Here is a 26799-nt window from a genome sequence, read left to right as displayed (position 1 = left end):
CACACATCCTACATCCACATACTAACCCGCATACACCCACTAGTGCTGTCTATGTATCTGTCTATAATGTAAATATACACACACATACACACACACATACATAATTATCAGAGCCTTAGTAATCAGATTTTGATGTGCAGAGAGAGATTCTACCTGAACTTGATGCGTATCTTCTTTTACTTTTGACTCTCTTATTACAGACTTCTTCCTGAAAAAAAATATTTTTAATATATCATGATACCTGCATGAACACTCTAGTTTCTTGTCAGGTACTTAAATCATTTTTAAAAAGTGAAATTTTGAGAGCTGCGGCCAAGGCAGTGTAGGAGGACCTGAACTCACCTCCTCCCACAGGCACACCAAGACTGCACCTATCTACAGAGCGACTATTGAGGAGAATGAAGTAAAGACTCTTGGAAAAGAGTTTCCACAAGTAGACACACAAAGAAGTAACTCTAATGAGATGGACAGAGAGGGCAAGGACTGCACAGAAAGACACACTCCTGGATAGGCGACCCACAAATGCTACGACAACTGCAGAGTCTCTTCCCAAGGAGCAAGGGGTCTGAGCTCCACATCAGGCTCCCGACCCCAGGGGGGTCCTACACTGGAAGAGCCCCAAGAACAGCTGGCTTTGAAGGCCAAGACGGCTTGCCTGTGGGAGAGCAGGGGGCCTGAAGGACACACAGACTCTGCTCTTGAGGTGCACATGCAAAATCTCACATGCTGTCAGTCCCAGTGTAGGGGCAGTAATTTGAAACTTTCAGTTATAAAATCAGTAAGTCATGGGGATGTAATGCACAGCACAGGGAAGATAGTCATTAATATCATAGTAACTTTTATGGTGACCGATAGAGACTCACAGTGATCATTTTGTAATGTATAAAAATACTGAATTACTATGTCATATGCCTGTAACCAATATATCAATGATACTTCAATTTAAAAAAAATAAAATTTTCATAAGGAATTTCATGTTTTTATCAACTGTATTTCAATTGAAAAAAATCATATTTTTAATAGCCATAAAATTCATAAAGGTTAAATGATAAACAACTGAATAACATTTCTCTAACTTCTCATTGGTACGATTAAAATATAAAAAGTTGAGATGGGGCAAGGATTTTCAAGTACAGTGGTCATTTTTTCTTCTCTAGTCATCTGTTTTTCTCTAAGACAAATGTCAAGACCATTTGCCTCATGAATTTCTTTCCAGAATTTGTGGAATTCTATAAAGACTGAATTCATAGTAATTCCGTAAAGACTGAACTCATAGCTTCTTCAAGCAAATTCAAAATGCGCAAGTTTAGTTACTAAAGAAAATATTCATTTAATAAGGCTATCCTACAATAACCCACATACATAAAAATAGGTACTTTTTAATAAAATAAGATAATCAGGAAGTACATTAAAAAGGAACAGCCTAGGCTGGGGGATTAACATACAAATTACAAATCATTAACTAAACTATCAAGTAAACATTGTAAATCCTTTTTCCCCTAAAATTATTTACAGATTTAATTCTGTTTACCTCTTCCTGAGTATCTTGGGTTCATTCTACTCATTTTTAGTTCTCTGTTCTTCCCTTCTCAGCCTTCTCCCCCAATCATATCTCAGCCTGCTTATACACTATATATTTGCTGAAGTTGTATTTTTGTAGAAACCTGTTAATAAGTTACATTTATATGATCTCAAATTGTATAAAATGAAAATATAAATTTACAAGGAAAAATGTTAACAAGGATCTTTATGTCTTACTCTTCCAAATCCTCAGATTTTTCTTTTTCTTTTTTCTTCTCCATTTTCAGAGTTTTCTTTGTTCGATCACTTGTAACCTTTGTTTTCTGTGAAAGTTTATGTAAGCCAGAAAAAACAGTTAAGGAGACAATGAATTACAGGCAAACACATGATAATATATAGTACTAAGATTGCCATTTTACTCTGAGACTCACTGTACTATGTTTCGAGGGAAATTATCTGAATAGAAGCAAAACAGAATTAACAATACAGCCAGAATGTTTGCAATAGTGCTTTACTGAACGTGAGCTGCAAATAAGCTAATATATATCAAAACAATTCAATCATCTGACAAACTGGCTGTAGCCAGTTCCGCCATAACATGATATATGCTGTCCTGAAAATCACCTTACCATGAAAAATCACATGATAAAAACTGCAGGACATTTGAGGAAAACGGGGATAGGTGCACAGAACACAAAACACTGTCAATGATGCATCAGAAAAAACCAGAAACCTAACAAGAACATTAATCCAGTTTTACACAGTTAAATGATTAAGAAGTATGTACTATGAGAAACGTAGCTCTTTATCTTGAAAAAGACATAAAGCTAGTTTGTGGAAGTGAGCATCACACAGTCTCCAACTTGTGAGTTATTACACAGCATGGGAAGGGGGTTATCTGAAACCAGATGCAAAGCTGTAACACCACACTGGGACTGGTGTGGTGCACTATAACCATGGCAAACCGGGGTAGCTTGTGAAAGCTGTTTTCCACCTTCACCTAATACTCTTTGCAGATGAACTTGTGTGTAAACAAATGTAAAATCCACATTACGCTCAAACTGTTGAATCATGTTGGAACAAATCTGCATTTCAAAACAAATGTAGAGAACTGACCACATGTTTAGAAGTATTCTTGAACTACTATGTACTAATGGATTATTTTATACAAGAAAATGTAGAAAAATTACATAATTAATTATGGAAAAAATTAGATGAGCTTAACATTAGAGACCTATTAAGGTACTGAGAGGTTATTTCCTGTTTCAGACTACAACTTCCATTAGATACCAAATTTACTGTATAGATTTCTCACGAGTTAAACGCTAAATGTAACAATTTCTCATAAGACAAAGAAAATAGTATAATAATACATTTTAATGAGAATTATTAAGGTCCAAAAATAATTTTCTAGTTTAAAATGAGTTTTGGGATATATTTTCTATTTAGAAAAATCTAATATATTGACAATCAAAAAAATACTAAAGTAATGGAAGGGGAAAAAAAGACTAAAACAATAATGAACAGATCATCAGAGCTGTGGGACAACTTCAAATGGATTAATATGAACTGGAGTTCATGATGGAGAGGAGGAGTGGGGAAAGAAAACAAATATTTGAAGAAATAACAGCCATTTTTTTCAAATTTGATGAAAACTATATATCCACAAATCCACAACAATATAAGGAAAACTACCTCCAAGACACATCATAATCAAATTACTTAAAAGCAGTATAAAGAGAAAATCTTAAAAACAGTGGAGGAAAACAGATTACATACAAGAATAAGGAAGACAGCAGACCTGTCAGAAACCACATAAGCCAGAAGGCAAAGGGTATCTTTACAGCACTGGAAGGGAAACAAGGTCAACCTAGAATTCTCTGCCCAGAAAAAAATATCCTTCAAAATAGAAAGTAAGAAAAATATTGTTTTTTGGTCCAGATATCAAAGAGTTGAAAGAATACACGAGCAGCATAACTGCACAACAAAAATGATACGGAACCCCTTAAGCAGAAGAAAAACGACACCAGATGGAAATAAATACACAAATGAAAGAACACCACCATAGATGGTAATTAGGTTGGTAAATACAAAGACTGCTTTCTTGTTATTTAAATCTCATTGAAAGTTAGTATTTTACAGTAAAACACAAACAATGTGTTGTGCAGTTTATGTTGTACGTAGTAAAACGTATGACAACAAGAGCACAAAGGCTGGAAAGGGACCAAGGAAAGCACGTTTCAAGGTTCCTAACCATTAAGTGATTCGGTAACACTTGAACAGGGAGTCCAATAGCTTACAAACAAGACTAAACCCTAAAGCAACCCACTGAGCAGCAAAGTAAAAAGTAATACAGATGCTGCCACCTGGAAGTGGGGTGCTGTTGCAACACATAACTAAAACTGTGGAAGTGGCTCTGAAACTGGGCAGTGGGCAGAGGTTGGAAGAACTTTATGAAGGATGAAAAAAAAATGTTAGCATATTATGAAAAGAGAAAAAGTCCTTTAACCTGATAAATGGTATTGAGGTGGGGAGAAAGGCGGGCTGACTGATCACAAGAAACAAGAAAACATTCCCTTCAAAATCAGGAACGAATAAAAAATGTCCACTCTCATCATGTCTATTCAGTATCATTTAAGAGGTCTTTGCCGGTGTAGCAAGGCAAGAAAAAGAAACAAAGTATTACAAACTGGAAAGCATGAAAATTCAGGCTATCATTAGGTACAGACACTTTGATTATGCAAGACATTACGATTGTGTAGCTAGGTTTGTAGATGCAAAATCCAATAAACAAAAATTTGTTACACTTCTCTAGCAATAGCTTTAAAATATTTTAAAAGATACAAATTAAAATTGCATAAAAATACGAAGCACCTAAGATTAACATAAGTAACAAAAATGAATAAGAGGTTTATGAAGAAAATCGTATTTATTGTAAGAATTTTAAAAAGCTTCCAAAACTGAGATGTTTAATGTTCATAAACAAAAAGATGTATCCTGATATCCCAGACGTAAAGCTCTCAGATTTGATGTACAGATTCAATGTAACTGCAGATTTGGACAAGCTAATTCTGAAATTTACATGAAAATGCAAAGGGCAAAAACAAATTTTTATAAATAACAAGGTGTGTTGATTGCCCTACAAAATATGAGGACTCACTCTAAACATATAATCATTAAAAATCTCTGGCATTGGTGTAGGAATAAACCAGGTCAAAAGAACAGAACAGCAAGAGTAGAAATCTTTTTACACAGTGACATTTTCCAGCAACAGCACACCAAACTGCACACATCTAGGCAGTCCTATTGAGGGAGCTACAGGAGAAAGCCAGGTAAGAGCAGAGATGGAACAAAGGAGGAGTCAGTAAACTGCAGTCCAAAGCTGCCCTGCTGCCTGTTCTTGTAAATGAAGTACTACTGCAACGCAGTCGTGCTCCTTCATTTACACTTTGCCTGTGGCTATTTCCAAACCACAGAAGCCGACCCGGGTAGCTGCAACACGTCTGTCTTGCCTTTATGGTAAACACTGACACCTGGAGTGAGTAAATGGATACAACAGTAATTAGAGGGAAATCACCAAGTACAATGAACACCAAATAATTGTGCCCAGTGTCCTTCCACCCTTCTGTTGAGAAACAGCACCACATTTAGAAGGGTTCTCACCTCCTTTATCTCAAATCGTCCTGGTGACATCTGACCCAAGCAAGGCCACTAAGATCCAATCATCTAAGAACTGACAGCATGGAAGAGAAGCCGCTGGAGCCGAGTAATTCCAGAGCCAGCACCCAAAGGGAGGAAAATATTGCTAAGTTCCCTCTAGAAATTCCCTGACAGGACAGAAGTGGTGGCTGTCCAGGAGTGTCTGTTTCTGTAACTCTAAGAGTTGTCCTGGCTCTCTCTTTCACCAAGCACATTGTTCAATTCTTCTTCAGTCCTTTGAGATGCCCTGAGAGCCATCCAGCACATTTCTGGCTTTAGAAAGGGTCAGTTTCTTCTGCTTACAAAAAAGAGAATAAAACCCCTAACTGACAAACAGGAAACTACTGCCTAACATTTGGCAACAAGGATGAGAACCAAACATGGCTTTGGATTATTAAAATAGATTGTCTACAAAAATAAAATTATTAAGAGGGGATTGAGTTAGGAAAGTAGGCTTCTTTGGAAGAAAACTAATGCAGCTGTTACTAGAAATCCTGAGCCTGACATAGCCCTGCAGCCACTGCCCTATGCCTACCGTCCCCTTCTCCGAAAACAGGCTGCCTCTCTTATCTCCTGGTCACCACCCTTGTGTGGATGCAATACTGCTCCCACACGTGCAGAAAGGCTCCTTCCACATTTACATTCACCCTGGCACACTTCTTTAGGTTTCAACATACAAAATCCAAAGAAACAATACAAGAAAGCAAAACTAGAAGCTGCTGCAGCATCTTCAAGTCACAAAAGAAGCTCCAAGGATTTCTGAATGTGGACCTAACAGTGTATGATTGACTACTGCTAAATTCTTGCACTTGGCCAGACGACTCAATTATTTAATATGACAATTTATTCCTTTATTTTTAATTTATTTTCTGTTCCAACTACTAAATGGAGCTATTCCCAACTGAACATACGTGACAGCCCTGATCTTGTATGTGACGCTGACGCAGGACCACTGCTTCTCTGACCGAACAGGTAGAAAACCTGGCACTAGTTTTCCTTTCTCCCCTAGTAAAGAAGAAATACCAAGTAACTAATACCAGTGGTCAAGGTATTTTTTTCATTCTATGTTGGTTTTGTGTTAAAACATACATCTTATATTTTTAGGTAGTTAATAAAAATTTGCTTCTAATCCGTTTGACCTTGTCTTGTATAATGTGAAATTTATAAGCTATATAAAAATGGAAAAGAAGGAAAGGAAAAGGGAAAGAAATTTTATCCTTGGTATTTCTATTCACTCTATGTGATAAGAGTGAACTGGGACACACACATTACATAGTTGCAAACAATGCAACAAAATACATTTAAAACATATTTGCAAACCTCATTTATTGGTATTTTAATAAAGTTAAATATTTGGCCTAGAAACGTCATTCAGAATGTTTCAATTTTATGTCTCTTTTTCACAGCATCCTTTTGGTTTTGATAGCTGGTACGGTAATTTAGAATATTGATATTTATGATATTTTTAAAGCACAGCTGCTACCAATTATCAGTACTGGTATGTACGCCATTTTCAGACAAGAGGGTAACTAACCTTTGTACTCTTCAACTTCTGTAGTTCATTTTCCAACAGCGATTTCTCCTCTGACAACACTTGGAGATCATTTTGAATCTCTGTGTTTTTCTACAAGCAAATATCCTAATTTCATTAATTATGACAAGCAAGTATCTCAATATAGAGAAGTTATTAGGGTACTTAACTATTAAAGTTGGAAAGTCTTCAATAATTCATAAAAGTAATAAACTTTGGTATAATTGAAGTGTTTCTGATAATAAAGCCTATTAAGATCAAAAGAACAGATAAAACTTTTCCAGCTCACATATGCAAAAAATGTCTTGAATAAACTGAATAGGCATTAGATCTTTATGTAAGATTATGTATCCTGACAATTTTTAGAATACGCTGACAACATCAAGGACAAAGGACAATTTTTTTTCCATATGATTAAGAATACGTTCCATATGGTAAGAGTAAGTTTAGTTTTTTTTTTTTTTACTGATGTGTAGTTGATTTACAGTGCTAGTTTCAGGTGTATGCATATGTGTACACAGATATTTCCAGATTCCTTAAGGACCAAGTACAATTTCAAACTGACAGTGCTATACTTACAGCCTCCAACAAAGCTTTATCATTCATAGCTCTGAAAAACAAACCAAAAACACCTAGAGTGTATAATTCTACATTTATATTTTCATTTATATAATAAAGTTACAATTTCTTTGCAAAAAAAAGAAAAAACTTAAAATTATCCAAACAAGGTCAGAGGCTAACCTGACTGGCATTCCAAAACTTTAGTGGCCACCCTAAGGATAGTGTTAGTTTGCTATGTATCTTTCCACAACTTGTTCCACGGATTTAGATTCCAGTTCATGTGCCTATTTGATTCTATAATTTCTGTTAGTGGCTGGATGTCTGTATTGCTTTCTTTTCCACATAAATGATGTCACTGTATATTTGTTCTCAACTTTTTTTCACTTAAAACAATTTCCTAAATCTATTTATACTGGTGAACACAGATCTACCTCACTCCTTTTAAATACCACTTCTTATTCTATAGCAGGATTTAGCAAACTTTTTCTGTAAAGAACCAGACAGTAAATATTTTAGACTTTACAGGTTAGAAGATGTCTGTCACCACTAACCAGCTCTGCAAAAGCAGTGACAGATGGTGGGTAAATGAATGGGCGTGGCTGTGCTCTAATAAAACTTTACCAAAACAAGCTGCCAGCTAGATGTGATTCATGGACTGCAGTTTGCTGACAACTGTTTCAGTGTGGACAGACTGTACTGTTTTCACTAATGAATGTTTTATTTATTATAATCAGAGTTTTAATAGCTTTATTGAGATACGATAAATATATCACAAAATTCACTCAAAGTACACAATTCAATGGCTTTTAATATATTCACTGAAGTTGAGTAACTATTACCATGATCTAATTTTAGCACATTTCAACATTTCAGACTCACTCTACATTTCTTCCAACACTGCCCCAGCCCTGGCAGCCACTAGTCTACATTCTCTTGCTATAGATCTGCCCATTTTGAGTACTTCATATAATATACAAAACATGGTATTTTTAGACTGTTTTCTTACACTTAGCGTGTTTTTCAGGTTCATCCGTGTTGTATCATGTGTCAATACTTTGTTACTTTTTATTGTCAAATTATATCCCATTGGATGGATATACTCATTTTATTTATCCATTCATCAGTTTATGGACATTTGGACTGTTTCCACTTTTTGACTATTATGAATAATGCTACTATGAGTATCTATGTACAAGTGTTTGTGTGGACATATGTTTCCTTTCAATTATAAACTCTTCTACTTCTTGGAAGAGTTTGTGAAACAATGGTACTAATTCCTCTTTAAATATCTGATAGAAACAGCCTAAATGTCCACTGACAGATGACTGGATAAAGAAGATGTAGTATATTTATATGATGGAATACTACCCAGCCATAAAAATGACAACATAATGCCATTTGCAGCAACATGGATGTCCCTGGAGAATGTCATTCTAAGTGAAATGAACCAGAAAGAGAAAGAAAAATACCATATGAGATCGCTCATATGTGGAATCTAAAAAAAAAAGAACTTTAATACAAAACAAAAACAGACTCATAGACATAGAATACAAACTTGTGGTTGCCAAAGGGGAGGAGGGTGGGAAAGGACAGACTGGGAGTTCGAAATTTGTAGATACTGACAGGCATATGCAGCATAGATAAACAAGATTATACTGTATAGCACAGGGAAATAAACACAAGATCTTGTGGTAGCTCACAGTGAAAAAGAACGTGAAAATGAATCTATGTATGTTCATGTATAACTGAAAAATTGTGCTCTACACTGGAAATTGACACAACATTGTAAACTGACTATAACTATCTATCTATCTATCTATCTATCTATCTATCTATCTATCTGTCTGTCTGTCTATCTGTATCTGATGGAACTCACCAGTGAAGTCATCTAGCCTGAGCATTTCTTGTTGGGAAATATTTTAATTACCAATCAAATCTTTTAACATGTTACAGTTCATTCAGATTTCCTAGTTCTTGAATCTGTTTAGTCCGTATCTTTCTAGGAGTTTGTCAGTAAGTTATGTGTAGTGTGTGTACATACTCTGCCTAGTTCTCAGGGTCACTTGCCCTTTTTGTGGAATTATACATTCTTATTCTCATTCCTTCTATTGTACCTGCACACATCTTCTCCCAGTCCACTGCTTATCTTCTGACTTTGATTCATTTTTGAAGATGTTTTTAATTTTGATAGAGTAGGATGCCTTCCCTATGTTTACGATTTTGTTTTCTTATATTTGTCTGTAATAAACATTAAATTTAATTTTTTGGATGCAGTGAAGCAAGCCGTCATTATTTTTTGGGCCATATGGATGCCTTTGCCTTGCTAATGCCCAAACTGGCCACTGAAATTCATTGAAGACTTTGAATTTGCCACATTGGAATTATGATGACTCCACCTCTGACATAACGTAGTAGTTACCTGTGACACACGTACCTGGGTTAAAGACAGTATGAAAACCAAGACAGCTTTTTACCCTTACTTCTGACCCTTCCGCCTCCTCAGGAAAAGCGCCATGATAGATTTCTTACTTGGCCTGCTTTCCCATCAGGACCACACGTTTCTGGTGATGGGTCATATTCTCACCAATGCTGACAACTTCATTCCCAAGACCAGTCACCAGATCTCAGCACTCTGCTCACCAAAGAGGCACTAAGCCTTCAAAAACTGTCCTACAGTCCAATCTCTAGTTGGACTCCCAATTCATCCCATAATTGAAGAAAGAACTTTTCAAGGTCGTGTGGTGTCCTGAGCCCTATTCAAACCCTTTAGGGAGGGGTGGATATGACTTCCCTTACCTTAAGCCTTACAGAGGCACTCAGAAAACTGGTTGATGTTATGTTATGGAGAAGGCAGGCAGTAACAGTCAAGGAAGACCTTCCCTGTATACCTTACTTTTCTTCCCTGCTTTCCCAAAAACATGGATAACAGAAACTACAACTAGCGAGAAAGGAAGAAATGGAAGAGAAAAGCCAACCTCATGCCCCAGCAGGCTCCAGCTGGGGTACTGGGGTAGGGGAAGGGGAGAGAAGTCCTAACTCTGAATGAAAATTAAAATACTGACTTAATATATGACAGGGAATTTTAATTTCCAATTCAGGATATTGATGACAATGATATTTAAGTTCATCATCTAAGAGTGATCGGAGAAGTCACGGTACTGTCCTAGTCTTTACCTAGGAGCAGGGGGAAGTAAGCCCAAATCAGCAAATACAAATAAGCACAAGGAGTCCGAAAAAAGCTGCCCTGTGACTTTATTCTACGAGACATGCTTTTTCAACGACAGTGAAACTACCAAAGAGCCACCTGTAACAACTGTGGGGCACCCACACTCACTTTCAAGATACTTCTCAACATGCAAAGAAACATACTAAGCACATTTTGACCAGACAGTTGTTCAAGGCTGACTCTGTGAATAAGACAACGCAAGCTGGAAATTCTCTCCTTCAGTCAACTAGTCCTTCCCACTGCTCTGTTATGCCCAGGAATTCTAAGACTAGCTTTAACTAGCACCCGCAGTCTAGTACGAGCAGTTAGAATAACTAGTAGTACAGAGTGCTTTAATACCCTGTCCCAATGGGAAGGATGTTTGTGGAAACCAGCCTCCTACTTTAAGAATGCCCCTGGAACATGTTAAAAGCTTTCATCTGACAAATCTGTGAAGGTTCTGGCCTTACCCTTCTGATAGGGAGGATTCCAATAAGACAGAAGTGGGTAAAAAGTAAACAGAGCCTGAACATTACATACCAAGCACCTGGCCACCCAACAACGCAAGCCATGTGTCCTCTAGCTCCGACTGCAGCAGCTGCCCGGGACATCCTTTTCTTCACACTTGATCTATTACACTCATCTATTAAGTCTTGACCACCGAACTTGATCATTAGAGAAAATCTGATCATGTAAAATTTCCCAATTTTTCAATGTTGAATCCAAAGAAAATTCTTTGAAAATGCTGTGATGTGAACTTTTCTGGATATGTTTTACTTCACTTAAAACATTTATTTAAAAAAGAATTATATGACTTTACAAAGAATTATACCTAAGTGAAAAGTATATACACAAACTATACTCTTTGTATGTCTGTAATATTGCTGCTTTTTAAAAATTGCGGTAAAGTACAAATAACATAAAAGTTACCATATTAAGCATTTTAAGTGTTCAGTTCAGTAGTCATAAGTATATTCATATTGTTGTACAGTCTCCAGAGCTCTTTTCATACTGGAAAAAAACTGAAACTCTACACCCAGTAAATAACTCCCTGCTCCTCATTCCCCACGACACTGACAATCACCACTCTACTTTCTGTCGCTTTGAATCTGACCACGCTAAAGGCCTCATAAGTGAAATTATACAATTCTGTCTCTTTGCGACTGGCTTATTGTACTCAAGCATCCATGTCCTCAAGATTCATCCATGTTGCACCATGTGTCAGAATTTCTTTCTTTTTAAAGAATGAATGAATATTCCATTCCATGCATGTATCACATTTTCTTTATCCGTTCATCCATCGCTGGACACCTGGGGTGCTTCTAGCTCTTTTCTATCATAAATAATGCTCCAGTGAACATGGCTGTACAAGTATCTCATCAAAACCCTGATTTCCATTTTAGGGGGCATATGCCCAGAAATGGAATTGCTAGATTATATTTTTTGAGGATATATCATACTGTTTTCCACTGTGCTTATACAATTTCACATTCTGTATTATTATAATTTTAAGGTTTAAAATCATACACATAAAAATTAAGAACACTAAACTTTTTAACACAGGTTTTCTTTTCTTATGCTTCCAAGTTTTTGAAAACAAATATGCACTCATTTTTATAATCAGGAAAATTAATTATTTTAAAAGCTTACCTCTGTAATGTATTTGCCTGTCTTCCAAATACTCTCAACATGGCATTAAGCCGATTAATCACTGAATTACCAGTTTCTACTGTTAAAAAAAAAAGGAAAACATTTAAAGGTATCACAAATGGCTGAAGTTACACCCAAATGCTGATATAACTGATTGCTGTACATGAGAAGTAGATAAAAGAGCAGATAGCAGAAATGTGCAGCATGTATCAAAGGTGCCAAATAAATCAAGTGTATTGAGAAACTAAGTAAACCAGGGGCCCTGCTTTAAGAGGGTCAATACTCCTAAAATATTCAGAGTATACTGGGAGAAGCCAGCTTTAGAAGAACCAAATCCAGAATCTCTTATAGGCAAGAGAGTAGTTAAAAATGCTTGCATAAAAAGTGATATGGTGTAATAAACAATATTTTAAAATTAATCTGATAATAGCATAGGACATAATTTAAAATTATGCCCTGCATATGGTAAAGGATTACAAAGAACATCAGTCGTTACTGCTGTCAGAATTTGAAAACACAGTTCCAAGGAGGGAGAAAAGGTCCTGCTATGGACAGAATGTTCGTGTTCCCTCAAAGCATGTATCAAAACCCTACCCTCCGACGCAATGGTACTTAGAAGTAGGTCTTTGAGAGGTAATTAAGCCCTGAGGATGGAGCCACACCAGACTCTATGATAGCGCCTGCTTCCTTTCCTCTGCTCTCTCTTCATTGTCCGAGGACATGGCAGGAAGATGGCCACCTGCAAACCAGGAGGAAGGCTCTCCCAGGACATGACCATGCTAGAACCCTGATTTGAACTTAGCCTCCAAAACTGTGAGAAATACACTTCTGTCATTTAATACACTCAGCCTGTGGCAATCTGTTTGGCAGCCCATTTCTACAACTCTACTAGCTCAGGAACTTCAACTCAGCAGCTTAAGATGTACAGGTGGGAGCGTCCCACTTCCATTACCAGGTCCAGCAGTGTGGGGGACCGTCCAGCTGCTCTTCCTCAAGTTCTCACTGTGAATAATTTTAAAACAGAAGAAAAGAGACCAGAGAACCCATTGAACTGTTGCATTAAAGGCCCTTTCCTGAGCACCTCAGGTTAACCAGGTGGCTTACAGAGTCATTCTGAAACAGCCAGAATGGTAAGAGGAGACTGAGCTGTTTCCTGTATTCTGTGGACGGAGCAGGACCTCTTTTCTCTATTATAAAAGCCTCGGTATTTTATTAATAAATTAATAAAATTATTAGTAATGAATGTGTGTTATTTACCAATGGACTTTTTTTCCTCTTGGAAAGAAACCTAAGAGACAGTCAGCATCTAGGGTGCACGTTACACAGAGGGATTACAGAAATGGGCTAAAACATACCTCAAGTGCTCTTATCCTGCTTTATCGCTTTAAATATCAAGGAAAATGGTTCTAAGCATTTTATATAAGGTTATCTTATTTTTTTAAAGTTACACAGCATGCCATTGCTGTAAGGTTCTGTCATTCATCTAGCCAGTCCTAAAAATCCACGTTGTTTCTGTTTTCACTCTTACAACTTTGCTACCAGCAGTACTGTTGCTGGAAACAGAAATATAGAAGTTATCTATATGAACATCAGTAGAATAATAAATAAATTATGGCATAACCAAAAAATTAAATACTATATGGTCATTAAAATCACTTACACACTCATGCCAGTATCTCTGTAAAGGCAAATTACTAAAAATAGAGTTGCTGAATGTTTCCAATAACTTTCTTCCATTTCTGGTACATAATACCAGAGTGAACTCCAAACACATGTGGACAATTTTCATTTCAACCCACAAAGTATGACAGAATCCTTTTTTTCCACATGTCACCAACACCAGTTGCTGTTGGTGTCTGACTTCAATACCTCTCTTAAGTAAAATACTCTTTCTTGTTACTTCACTTTGCATTTCCCTGACAACAATTTGGTCAAGCATCATTTCATCTGTTTTTGGACATTTTATTTCTTCCTCTGTAAAATGCTTCTTCATATGTTTGTCCATTTTTCTCCTGAGTTGTCTGCCTTTTTATTACTCATTTGTAGGTGCCAATTAATACTAGCATGTTGTGTGTTAACACAATTAATAGTCTGCTAAAATGCTGGAGAGGCTGTGGAGGAAAGGGAACCCTCCTACATTGCTGGTGGGAATGTAGTTTGGTGCAGTCACTGTGGAAAACAGTATGGAGATCCCTGAAAAGACTACGAACAGACTGACCATATGACCCAGGAATCCCACTCCTGGGCATATATCCAGAAGGAACCCTACTTCAGGATGACACCTGCACCCCAATGTTCATAGCACCACTATTTACAACAGCCAAGACATGAAAACAGCCTAAATATCCATCAACAGATGACTGGATAAAGAAGATATGGTATGTTATACGATGGAATACTACTCAGCCATAAAAACCAACAACATAATGCCATTTGCAGCAACATGGATGCTCCTGGAGAATGTCATTCTAAGCAAAGCCAGAAAGAGAAAGACAAATACCATATGAGATCGCTCATATGTGGACTCTAAAATTAAAAACAAACAAACAAAACATAAATACAAAACAGAAATATACGGATAGACATAGAACACAAACTTGTGGTTGCCAAGGGGGCAGGAGGTGGGAAGGGACAGACTGGGAGTTCAAAACGTAGAACAGATAAACAAGAGTATACTGTGTAGCACAGGGAAATATACACAAGATCTTGTGGTAGCTCATAGACATACAAGTGTGACAGTGAATACGTATATGTTCATGCATAACTGAAAAATTGTGCTCTACACTGGAATTTGACACAACATTGTAAAATGATTATAAATCAATAAAAAAAATGTTAAAAAAAAAAACAATTAATAGCCTGCTATTGCTTACTGACATTTCTACTGTACAAAATTTTTGAACTTAACCAAATCTACTGATTTTTTACTTTTATACTTTCCAGGCTTTGTTTCATTCTTTAAAAGCCCCAATATAAACAAATTCCCTAATATTCCTCTTTATTTTATAATCATGAGCTATATCACACTTACTGAATGATATATAAAAATACATTTATAGTTTAATGAACAGTCACAAACATCCACACAACCAGCACTCGAGGTCGGCTCCTGGCCCCCAGGTCTGCCCAGATCCTAAGGGCCTCTGTACGCAGCCTGCCCATTCATAGCCCTTTATTTCGCCCTACAGGTGCAGACTACCCTGTTTTTTTCTTCTCACCTTTATATCTTTTCTACTTTTATTAATTTCCTTAATAAACAGTTAAGTTTCCTAGCTTTTAACTTACTATAAATGAAAATGCTCCATATATTAGGACTTCATTCAGTCACCAGTATCTCTGGAAGACAAACAGCGTCACCAGCGGCTGGACTGCAGACATTTTCATTATGACATGCTTGTGCCCTATATGACTAGACCACAGTCTATGTCCCCACTCTACTCTTCACAGATACTTGAGACCTTCACTTTGGGGACTATTACAAACAAAACTGGTATGAAAACTCTTGTACCCAAGAATCTAAGGACGTCACCAAAACAGCTGAGTAAGAGACCCTAGCCTCTGTTCCCCAACAGAGACCAACAATTAAACAGCTGTCCACAAAACAGCTGCCTGGGACAGCTCTGGAGTCCACTTTAAAAACTTCAGCAACACACTGGGATGAAAAACCTGAGAATAACTGCACAAAAATGAAAAGAACCGCTTCACTGTGTCTGCGCCACCCCACCCCCAAGCCAGCGTGGCTCAGTGCAACTGCCCAGCTAGAAAGAGAGAAGGAAGAGGGCGGTGAGAGACAACTTAACTAACCTTTCCTGACACGGCACAGAGGATCTGCTTGGATCTCACCCCACCCAGGCGGCTAGGAACAAGGCGGGAAAGCAGGGCTACCCATATCAGCCGCGGAGCGTGAGTCACCAGAGCCCCCAGCCCGCTCCACTCAGGAGCCCAGCAGCTTTTACCACTGACGGCGAGCACAGCCCCCACGGACACCCTGCAGGTTTCACCAGCTTCACCCCTGGCACTCACTGATGCCAGCTGCCTGAGGCCCTCCCCATTTCCTGCCCCAACCACCACCGTCATGGGAGCCCAGGAACCAGCAGAAGCCTCCGTGGCTGAGACACCAGCCTAGACCTCTGGGGCTCGGACTCACCACCACGCACACACCCAGGGCCAGCACCTCCAGCCGTACACCCGCGCTCTCCCAGCCCTGATCGTCAGCACCCTCCACTGCCATCTGCACACTCACAGGGAGACAGTACAGCCACAGGAGAGCACGCCCACGGTAGGTTCCCCACAGCTGCTTGTGGGCCCAGATCAGGCCATCTTCTATCTCTGACCTGCACCACTGCCCTCACCCCACCTGCACCTAGCCCCTCCAACCATGCCCCAGCACGCCCCTGGCCTGTCACCAGCTCCACTGCTGTGTTCCAGCAGCGAGAGACCCAGAAGCCACAGTGATGCACACTGACAGCCAGGGCTTCTGAGCTGAAGATGTGTCCACAGTTAGCCCCACCCTTGCTTCCTGTCCTGGGCCCCACCACTATGTGTGTGTTTGCAACTGGCCCGGAGCCAAGCACATGTGTACCACCAGCACAGGCCACTACCACTGCCTGCCCGAGGCCTTGCTGCCCCACATGAAGACAATGCTGAGGACCCCATCAGCCTTGCAGCTTCTGAAGACTCCTGCAGCATTCACAAAGGACCACCCAGCTGTCCGCACTGTGGACGGCAACAGCCTGAGCCGACGAGTCACACTTACCCCCAGACCCAGTCCACTTCCTGTCCCCACACCTGCCCCCCTATACCACGACACCTGGGCTCATGGCATACTTGGCATTCCCCCTCTCCCCTCCATGGCTGAAAATCCTTCCTTACTGAAGTCATTCCACAAAGTCTGCAAGAGATGACTGCTTCTTCCAACGTGCAGGTGTCTACAAAAGGACACGGGGATCATAAGGAATCAGGGAGACATGACTCCACCTCCAGTAACTGGCCCCCAAGACATGAAGGGACAGGAACTGCCCAATAGAAAATGCAAAATAATTCCTCTGCAGATGCTCAGAGAGCTATAGGAGAACAAAGAGAAACAATGTAACGACATCAGGAAAATAATACAAGACCAATTGTTCAACAAAGAGGTAGAAAACATTAAAAAGAACCAAACAGATTTTACAGTTGAAGAATACAATGAAATATATACTAAAAAAACAAAAGTAGGACTACATCAGACTAAAAAGTTTCTGCACAGAAAAGGAAACCATCAACAAACTGAAAAGGCATCCTACAGAACAGGAGAAAGTATCTGTAAACCACTCAATGACAAGGGGCTAATATCCAAACTATATAAAGAACTCATACAGCTCCATAGTTAAATCATCATCATCATCATCTGATTTCAAAATGGGCACAGAACCTGGATGGACATTTTTCCAAAGAGAGCGCACAAATGACCAACAGGTACATGAAAAGGTGCTCAACTACACTAATCACCAGGGAAATGCAAATCAAAACCACAGTGAGGTATCCCCTCACCCCTATTAGAATGGCTGTTACTTAGAAGACAAGAGATAACAAGCGCTGACAAGGGTGTGGAGAAAGTAGACCGCTGATGCACTGCTGGTGGGAATGTAAACTGGTGCAGCCACTATGGAAAACAATATGGAGGGTCCTCCAAAAATTAAAAATAAAATGACATTATATGACCCACCTCTGGACATATATCCAAAGGAAATGAAACAGGTTATCAATGAGATGTATCTGCACTCTCATGCTAGCATATTAAAAATAACCCATCCACTGATGGATGAATGTATACATACGTATATATGTATATAGTGGAATATTATTTAGTCATAAAGAAGAGGGAAATGCTGCCTTTTGCCACAACATGAATGGATCTTGAGGGTATTATGCTAAGTGAAATAAGTCAGAAATGAAAAAATGAATACTGTATGATATCATTTATATGTTGAATATAATAAAGTTGAACTCATATAAACAAAACAGAATGGTAGTTACTCAGGGATTGGAGTAGAGGATATGGGGATATGATACTCAGTTAGAAAATGAGTAAGTTCTAGGGACCTAATGCACAGCATTGCTATTGTAGATAACAATACTGCATTATATACTTGAAAGTTGCCAAGAGAATAGATTTTAAAAGTTCCTATCAGAAAGAAGAAAATGGTAATTATGTAACATGACAGAGGTATTAGCTAACACAACGGTGCTAACATTTTGTAATATGTAAGTACATCAAATAGCATATTGTACACCTTACACTTATACAATGTTATATGTCAGCTATATCTCAATAAAGTTGGAGAAAAAATAAAATGCTCAATTAAATCCTCCAAAGGCAGAGAAAGAGCAGACCAAAAGTTGGAGCAAACTGGAGAATGTCATTCTTAATGAAGTAAGCCAGAAAGAGAAAGAAAAATACCATATGATATCACTCATATGTGGAATCTATTTTAAAAAAATGACAAATGAACTTATTTATAAAACAGAAACAGACTCACAGACATAGAAAACAAACTTATGGTTGGCAGAGGCGAAGGGGTGGGAAGGGATAAATTGGGAGTTTGAGATTTGCAGATACTGACTGGTATATATAAAATATATAAACAAGTTTATACTGTATAGCACAGAGAACTATACTCAGTATCTTGTTGTAGCTTACGGTGAAAAAGAATATGAAAATGAATATATGCATATTCATGTATGACTGAATCATTATGCTATACACCAGAAATTGACACTATGTTATAAACTGATTATACTTCAATTAAAAAAAAGTAAAAAAAAAAGTCGGAGCAAATAACAAGGGCAACAAACAGAAAACATTAACAAGCAGACACTAATCCAACTATATCAATAATCACTCTGAGCATCAGGGGTCTAAATGTACCAACTTAAAGACCGACTGCCAGAGTGGATCAAAAACAAGACCTCGCTACATGTGTTAATTTCAGGTGTGCAAAGTGATTCAATTATACATATGCATATATATTCTTTTTTCAGATTCTCTTTCATTATAAGCTATTACAAGTCACTGAATATAGTTCCCTGTGCTATACAGAAGGACCTTGTTGTTTGTTTTACACATAGTAGTGTATATATGTTGATTCCAAACTCCTAATTTATCTCTTCCCCCAACCCCCTTCCCCTTTGGTAACCATAGTTTGTTTCCTATGTCTGTGAGTCTATTTCTCATTTGTAAATAAGTTCATTTGTATCATTTTTTTTCTAGATTCCACATAAAAGTGGTATATTATATTTGTCTTTCTCTGACTTACTTAATATGATAATCTCTAGACCCATCCATGTTGCTGCAAATGGCATTATTTCATTATTTTTGTGGCTGAGTAATAATCCATTATATATGTTTATACACCACATCTTCTTTATCCAGCCATCTGTCAATGGACATTTAGGTTGCTTCCATGTCTTGGCTACTGTAAACAGTGCTGCTATGAACACTGGGGTGCATGTATCTTTGTGAATTATAGTTCCATCTGGATATATGCTCAGAAGTGGGACTGCTGGATCATTTGGTAACTCTGTTTTTAGGAAACCAACTTTAAATATAAAGACACAAATGGATTAAAAGTGAATGGAAGGAAAAAGATATACCATGCTAACATTAATCAAAAGAAAGCAGGAGCAGCTGTATTAATTTTGAACAGAGAAGACTTAAGAACAAAAAAACGTTATTAAGAATAAAGAGGGGCATTTAATGCTAAATGAGTCAGCTCTGCAACAAGATGTAATAATCCTCGATGTGTATGTGTCTGACTACAGAGCATCAAAATAAGTGAGGCAAAACTGGTGCACCACAAGGAGACAGAGATGAATACACCATTGTAACTGGAGAGTTCAATACCCTTCTACCAGAAATGGACAGATACAGTAGGCAGATAATCAGTAAGGACTTAGTGAACTCAACACCACCACCATTCAGCTGGATACAATAGACGCTACAGACTAATTCACACAACAGTAGAATATACATTGATCTCAAAGTCACATGGTACATACACCAACATACACCATATTCTGGGCCATAAAATACACCTCAACAAATTTAAACAACAGAAATTATATCATGTCTGATGTCAGACCCCAATACAATTAAATTTAAAATCTGTAACAGAAAGATAGCTTGAAAATCACTGCATATTTGGAGATTAAACAACATACTACTAAACAGCACATGTGACAAAGAAGTCTTGGAAAAACTAAAATACATTTTGAACTAAAGTAAAGTGAAAATGTAAAATCAAATTTTGTGAACTGCAATGGAAGGGAAATATATAGAATTTAATAAATATATTACAACAGAAGAAAGATATTAAATCAATAATCTAAGCTTTCACCTTAGGAAATTAGAAAAAAAAAGATCAAATTAAATCCAAAGTAAGTAGAAGAAAAGAAATAATAAAAATTAGAGCTGATATCAATGAAAATGAAAATAGGAAATCATTACAGAAAACCAAATAAACCAAAAGCTGCTTATTCAAAAAAAAATCGAGAAAATGAATACGGCTCTAGCCTAAACTTATGCCAACAGATTTGATAATTTAGATGAAATAGACTAATTCTTCGAAAGATGCAATCTAGCAAAACTCACACAAGGAGAAACAGATATTCTGAATAGAATATGTATCTTATATCTTAAAGAAATGGATCAATAATTGATACCCTTCTAAAACAGAACGCACCAGGACTGATTTCACTGGCAAATTCTACCAAACCCATAAGGAAAATCATACCAATTATCTGCAGTCTACTCCAGATGACAGAAGCAAAAGAGAGACTTCCTAACTCATTTTATGAGACCAGCATCACTCTAATATTAAGATCAAAGACATTACCAAACAAGGATAACTGCACACCAATATTGCTTATGAAAACAGATGCAAAAATCCCCCAAAAGACAGCAAATCTAATCCAACAAGGTAAGGGAAAAAATGTACTCTACTATCAGGTGAGATTTTTCCCAAGTATGCAAGACTGGGTCGCTATCTGAAAATCAGCTAATATAATCTATCATATCAATAGTCCAGAGAAGAAATATCATATGATCATGTCAAAAGATGCAGAAAAAAACATTCCACAAAATCTAACACTCAGTCATGACAAAAACTCTTTGCAAACTAGAAATAGAAGCAAATATCCTCAACTTGATATAGGAAACCAAACAAAAGACCTATAGCTAACACCATACTTACTGGCAAGAAACCAAACGCTTTCCTCCTACGTCAGGAACAAGACAAGGGTGTTCCCTCTCACCACTCCTATTCAACATCACGCTAGAAGTCCTAACTACCACAACAGTATAAGAAAATAAAAAGTAAAGATTGAAAATGAAGAAGTTATCTTCTTCTACAATGGATGATTGTACAGAAAATCCCAAAGAATCACCAAAAACCTCCTGAAAGTATTAAGTGATTACAGAAAGATCACAGCATACACGAGTAATACACAGAGGTGAATTGCAACTGCTTTCTTATATACCAGCAATAAACAAGTAGAACTTGAAATTACAAACACACGAGTTACATTAGTACCAAAACCTCAATACTTAGGTATTAATCTAAATATATGTGTACAAAATCTCTATAAGGAAAAGTACAACAATGTGATGAGAGAAATGCAAAAAAAAATACATAAATGGAGAGATAATCCATGTCCATGGTTAGGAAGACTCACTACTGTTAAGACATCAGTTTTCACCAATTTGATCTGTAGATGTAATGCAATCCCAATCAAAAATCTAGCAAGCTATTCTGTGGATATCAACAGACTTATTATAAGCTTTATACAGAAAGGAAACAGATCCAAAGAAGCCAATAAAATACTGAAGAAGAACAAAGTTGGAGGACTGACACTATCCAACTTCAAGACTTACTATAAAGCTATAGTCATCAAGACAGGCTGGTATTGGCAAAGAACAAACAAATCCATCGAATAGAACAGAGATCCCAGAAACAGACCCACACAAATATAGTCAATTGATTTTTGGCAAAGGAATGAAGGTAACTCAATGGAGAAAGGTTTGTCTTTTTGCCAAATGGTGCTGGGAAAACTGTACATCCATATGCAAAAAATAATTTAGGCACAGACCTTAACACCACACAAAAACTAATTCAAAATGAATCACAGATTTAAATATAAAAGGCAAAACAAAATTTCTAGAAAATAATATAGGAAAAAAATCTCAGTTACACTGGGTTTGAAGATGACTTTTAGGCATAACATCAAAGGCATCACCCATGAAATAAAAATGTTCACCTTCATTAAAATTTAAAACTTCTGCTCTGCAAAAGATACGTTAAGAGAATGAAAATACAAACCATGGACTGAAAAAAATCTTTGCAAAACACATATCTGACAAAGAATTTACGTCCAAGATATACAAAGAACTCTTAAAATTCAACAATAAGAAAGCAAATGACCCCTTTAAAAAGGTGAGTAAAAGATCTGAATACTTCACCGAAGATATATAGATGGCAAATAAACACATGGAAAGATGTTCAACGTCATATAGCATTAGGGAATCACAAATTAAAACATGGAGTAAAATAAAACAATAAAATAAAATAAAATATGAGATAACACTAAACACTTTCTAGAATGGCTAAAATCCAAAATTCTGACAACGCCAAGTGCTGACAAAGATGTGGAGCACCAAAAATTCTCATGCTCATTGCTAGCAGAAATGCAAAAATGATGCAATCTCTGTACAAGACAGTTTGGCAGCTAAACATATTTTTACTATATGATCCAGCAATCATGCTCCTTGGTATTTACCCAAATGAGTTAAAAAATGTCTCTCCACATAAAGAATTTTGTTTATAGCAGCTTTATTCATAATTGCCAAATCTTAGACACAGCCAAGATGTCCTTCAATAGACGAATGGATAAACAAACATGTACATCCATACATAGATTCACACAATAAAAATAAATGAGTTATAAAACCATGAAAAGACAGAGGAATCTTAACTGCATATCGATAAGTAAAAGAAAGACTATATGATTTAAAACAGAGGACATTCTTGAAAAGGCAATATTCTAAAGACGACAAAAAGATTAGTGGCTGGCAGGGATTCCAGTGGGTAGAGAGAGAGATGAACAGGTGAATGTGGGATCTTCAGGGCATGAAACTCTTCTGTGTGACATTTTAACGGTGGATACAAAACATTATGCATTTGTCATAAACCACAGAACTGCATGACACAAAGACTGAAACCGAGGTAAACTATGGACTTGAGTTAATAATAATGTATCAATACTGGTTCATCCACTTTAAACAATGCACCACACTAATGCAAAATTTAATAATTGAGGAAACTGTGCAAGGAATGGGGAAGAGAGTGAGCATATGGAAACTCTGTACTTTCTGCTCAATTTTTCTATAAATGTAAAGCTGCCCTAAAAAATAAAGTTCACTAGTTATAAATGATACAACATCAAGATTAAATGATAGTCTAAAAAAAGGAAATAACAGTGGAATTCAAAGGTCACTTTCGTCTTAATGGTTAGGCTCTGGACTCTAACAGAGTTTAGAGAATGAGGCAAGACGAGAATAAAAGCAGGCTGGAGAAGTGAAGAGGAGAACTGTTAAGAAAGAGAGAGCGCGCACAGGAGCAGCAGCAACACTGAGAACGAGCAGACCTGCAGCAGCGGCGCCCAGGCAATGAGACAGCTGCCACCAGAAGACACGTCGCAATCTGTAAAAGGGTTTTCTCCACATTGTGCAACGTAACTGTCCTCTACTGCCCTTAAAAACCATGAGTAAAGTTTCTACTATTATACTTTATTCTTCTGGAACCTGGGCTCATGGTTAGAAGATGTGCTCCTCTGGCCTACAGGTAGGTACAGAGACTTCCACTTTTGTCCATGATGGAGCAGCAGGGACCAGAATTACCCTTTTACTTTAAACCAATTAAAATCTGGACAAAATATATGAAACATCAACATTCAGATACAGGAAAACAGAAGATCCAAAGCAGTAATCCCTAACAGAAGGAAAGCAAAGGAGAGCTCTGTGAGGACCCCAGCTTACTGGCTGAAGTTTCAAGGCCACAGCACAAGGAAGGGAAGTTCAAACAAAGTTTGCTGGTCTCCCTGAGCTCAGAGACAGGATGTAGCACATGGGGAGGCCAAATCAGCTGTAACTCACAGGGCACAGAGTTAGACAGAAGGCAGCTGTGCAGATGAGGGAGACAGAGCTCCACAGACGTGCGTGGGCTCCTCGCAGCACAGAGGGCGCCTTTTCCTATCTGTCTGCGCCAAAGCTCTGGACCTCTCTCCACCCACCTAGCCCGCCAGGGCCGCCTGGGGCCACAGCCTCCCCGGACTGCGCAGTAGGCGCTGCAGGACGCAACACGTCCGCGTGAGGGTCTGCGGCTCAAGTCATCAAGGACGGGATCCCCTCAGCTTCTTCCAATCAGATCTTATTTTCTACTTCTAAATTCTATTCCACAGCATACACTTCATAGCTATTTCAAAGTTCTCTCCAATATTAAGACAGGAGGAAGGTAATCTCTCCTTTCTGTTGACAAGTAGGCAGCAGTCTGGGTTCTTGCCGCTCTCTATATTCCAATTAAATCCTTAATGCACTTGAGATGATCTGTAATGCACAGTCACAGACCTACAAGTGACCTCCCCAGTTTATCACCGCTCGCCTCAGAGGCCTAGCACCCCTGCAGCATTTCTGTAGCACATTCTAATCACAACTGAAAATCCTCCATTCCAAGTGACAGCATGGCGTTCTTCAAAAAGGAGTCTGTTCATGGTAGCAGGTAGCGACCAAGGAACCTCAGAGTGCACTTGACAGCCAGCACCACTGTGTGGCTCCGAACTCCAGTGAAGTTATGCTGTAACTTAATAATTATTACTTCAAACAAAAACAAAGCATAAATACAGGACAGAAGTAGACTCACAGACAGAGAATACACACTTGTGGTTACCAGGGGGGTGGAGGGTGGGAAGGGATAGACTGGGATTTCAAAATTGTAGAATAGATAAACAAGATTACACTGCATAGCACAGGAAAATATACACAAAATGTTATGATAACTCACGGAGAAAAAAATGTGACAATGAGTGTGTATATGCCCATGAATGACTGAAAAATTGTGCTGAACACTGGAATTTGACACAACATTGTAAAATGATTATGAATCAATAAAAAATGTTAAAAAATAGTAATTATTACTTCAAATCACAGAAAATTATAGAAATCACTGCACTCAGCAGAGGTCATTAATATAGCAATGCTCAGTGAGTGGAGACTTACTTGGCTCTGTCGCAGAAACATCTGCCATTTCTTCAGTTGAGTGGGCTTTTAGGAATTCTGAAATAATTAATAGTGAATTTGTCATAAGTTTCAAATATCAATTTTATGTATTGAGTTTAAATTTCACAGTTTTTATTTTATTAACTCATTCAAGAGATTCTAAGAAATTCTAGGAAAAACAGCAGAGCTGCCAACACAGTAGACCCTCCCCATCAGGCAACAAAGAGTAGCACCTGAGAGACTGTGTACAGCAAGGGAGCGATGTGGACGCATCATTTTCTCAAGACAACCTGCTTTCCTCTTGCGCTCTCCTGGTTAACGCTATCACTCTTGAATCTCCCTTTCATATCCAATCACTGAGCTTTGCCGATTTTACCAAGTAAATACTTCTTAAATCTGCCCCTTTTCATTTATTCTCTGATACAGGCACTTGTCACACATCTAACTAAGATCCAGCAGTACCTTCCATTTCCTTCTCCCAATCCCCAAATCTAACTCCTCAATGTGGAGAATAATCTCTTTCAAATAAAATCCAACATGTCACTTTCCTACAAAAAAAATTGATGATTCTCTATTGCACCCCGGGGAAGGAGGGAAGGGAGGAAGGAAGTAAAGTGTCCCTTAGCACAGCGTCTATTCCCTGCCAAGGCTCTCCCCCCCACCTCATCCTTGCCCACACTTCACACTTCAATGTCAGCCACTGGTGGCTCCCTGTTCATGCGTTTTTCATGCTGTACCCTCCTCTCAGAATACCAAATATCTCCCTTCTTCACTAGAAGAACTCCTATTCATCCCTTAAGGCTGCATAAAACCTTTCTAACTCCCTCAGGTTGAACCAACTGGCTCCCTTCTGTGGACTCACTGCAAATTACACATATCTGATCACGCATCAGACTATATTTAAATGATACATAATGTGTTTGCATCCTTACTATGTTGTGGATTTTATAAGGGTAACAACCGAGTTTTATTAAGTTTGTGTACTCCCAGAATCTGGAACATACTAAGAGTTTATATTGAAAACAGCAAACTCACCCCTGAATACCTTTTTAAATTTACCACTGTATAACTTTTATGGCTACAAATCTTTAAACTATAAGTCTCCAAATGTTGAGTTTAGGAAACCCTATAAAGGCTACATATGTATAGAGTATCATTACCGTCAATTTTCTGCTCTACACTTTCATAACTCTTCAGTGCTGCTGGTGGATTTTCAGTATCCCTGCTCAAATCCCAATAAATAAAACATTTATTTATTATCAAAGAATAAGAACTTAAATCACATTTAAGAAGTAGAACATATTCTCTAGATATAGGCAGTTTATA

General features: G+C 37.8%; 1 protein-coding gene across 2 annotated transcripts in view; it reads right to left on the bottom strand.

Annotated features, from left to right (window-relative positions):
• The window catches only part of CCDC7 (coiled-coil domain containing 7), a 177810-nt gene that overhangs the window by 109826 nt on the left and 41185 nt on the right, over positions 1–26799 (bottom strand). For both annotated transcript variants that reach the window (XR_012067091.1, XM_072955093.1), the window contains exons 8-14: positions 26634–26695; positions 25474–25530; positions 12168–12246; positions 7331–7361; positions 6755–6844; positions 1759–1844; positions 154–208 (exon numbers count right to left, since the gene is read on the bottom strand). Coding sequence is in view for 1 of the 2 variants with exons in the window: in XM_072955093.1 (XP_072811194.1) it covers positions 154–208; positions 1759–1844; positions 6755–6844; positions 7331–7361; positions 12168–12246; positions 25474–25530; positions 26634–26695 (460 nt within the window). In the remaining variant the exon portion in view is untranslated. The remainder of the gene's footprint in view (positions 1–153; positions 209–1758; positions 1845–6754; positions 6845–7330; positions 7362–12167; positions 12247–25473; positions 25531–26633; positions 26696–26799) is intronic.

This window comes from Vicugna pacos, chromosome 35, assembly GCF_048564905.1.
Source record: "Vicugna pacos chromosome 35, VicPac4, whole genome shotgun sequence".
NCBI lineage: Eukaryota > Metazoa > Chordata > Mammalia > Artiodactyla > Camelidae > Vicugna > Vicugna pacos.
The sequence above is the reverse complement of the archived record's forward strand: the minus strand, read 5'-3'. Positions and strand labels throughout refer to the sequence as shown.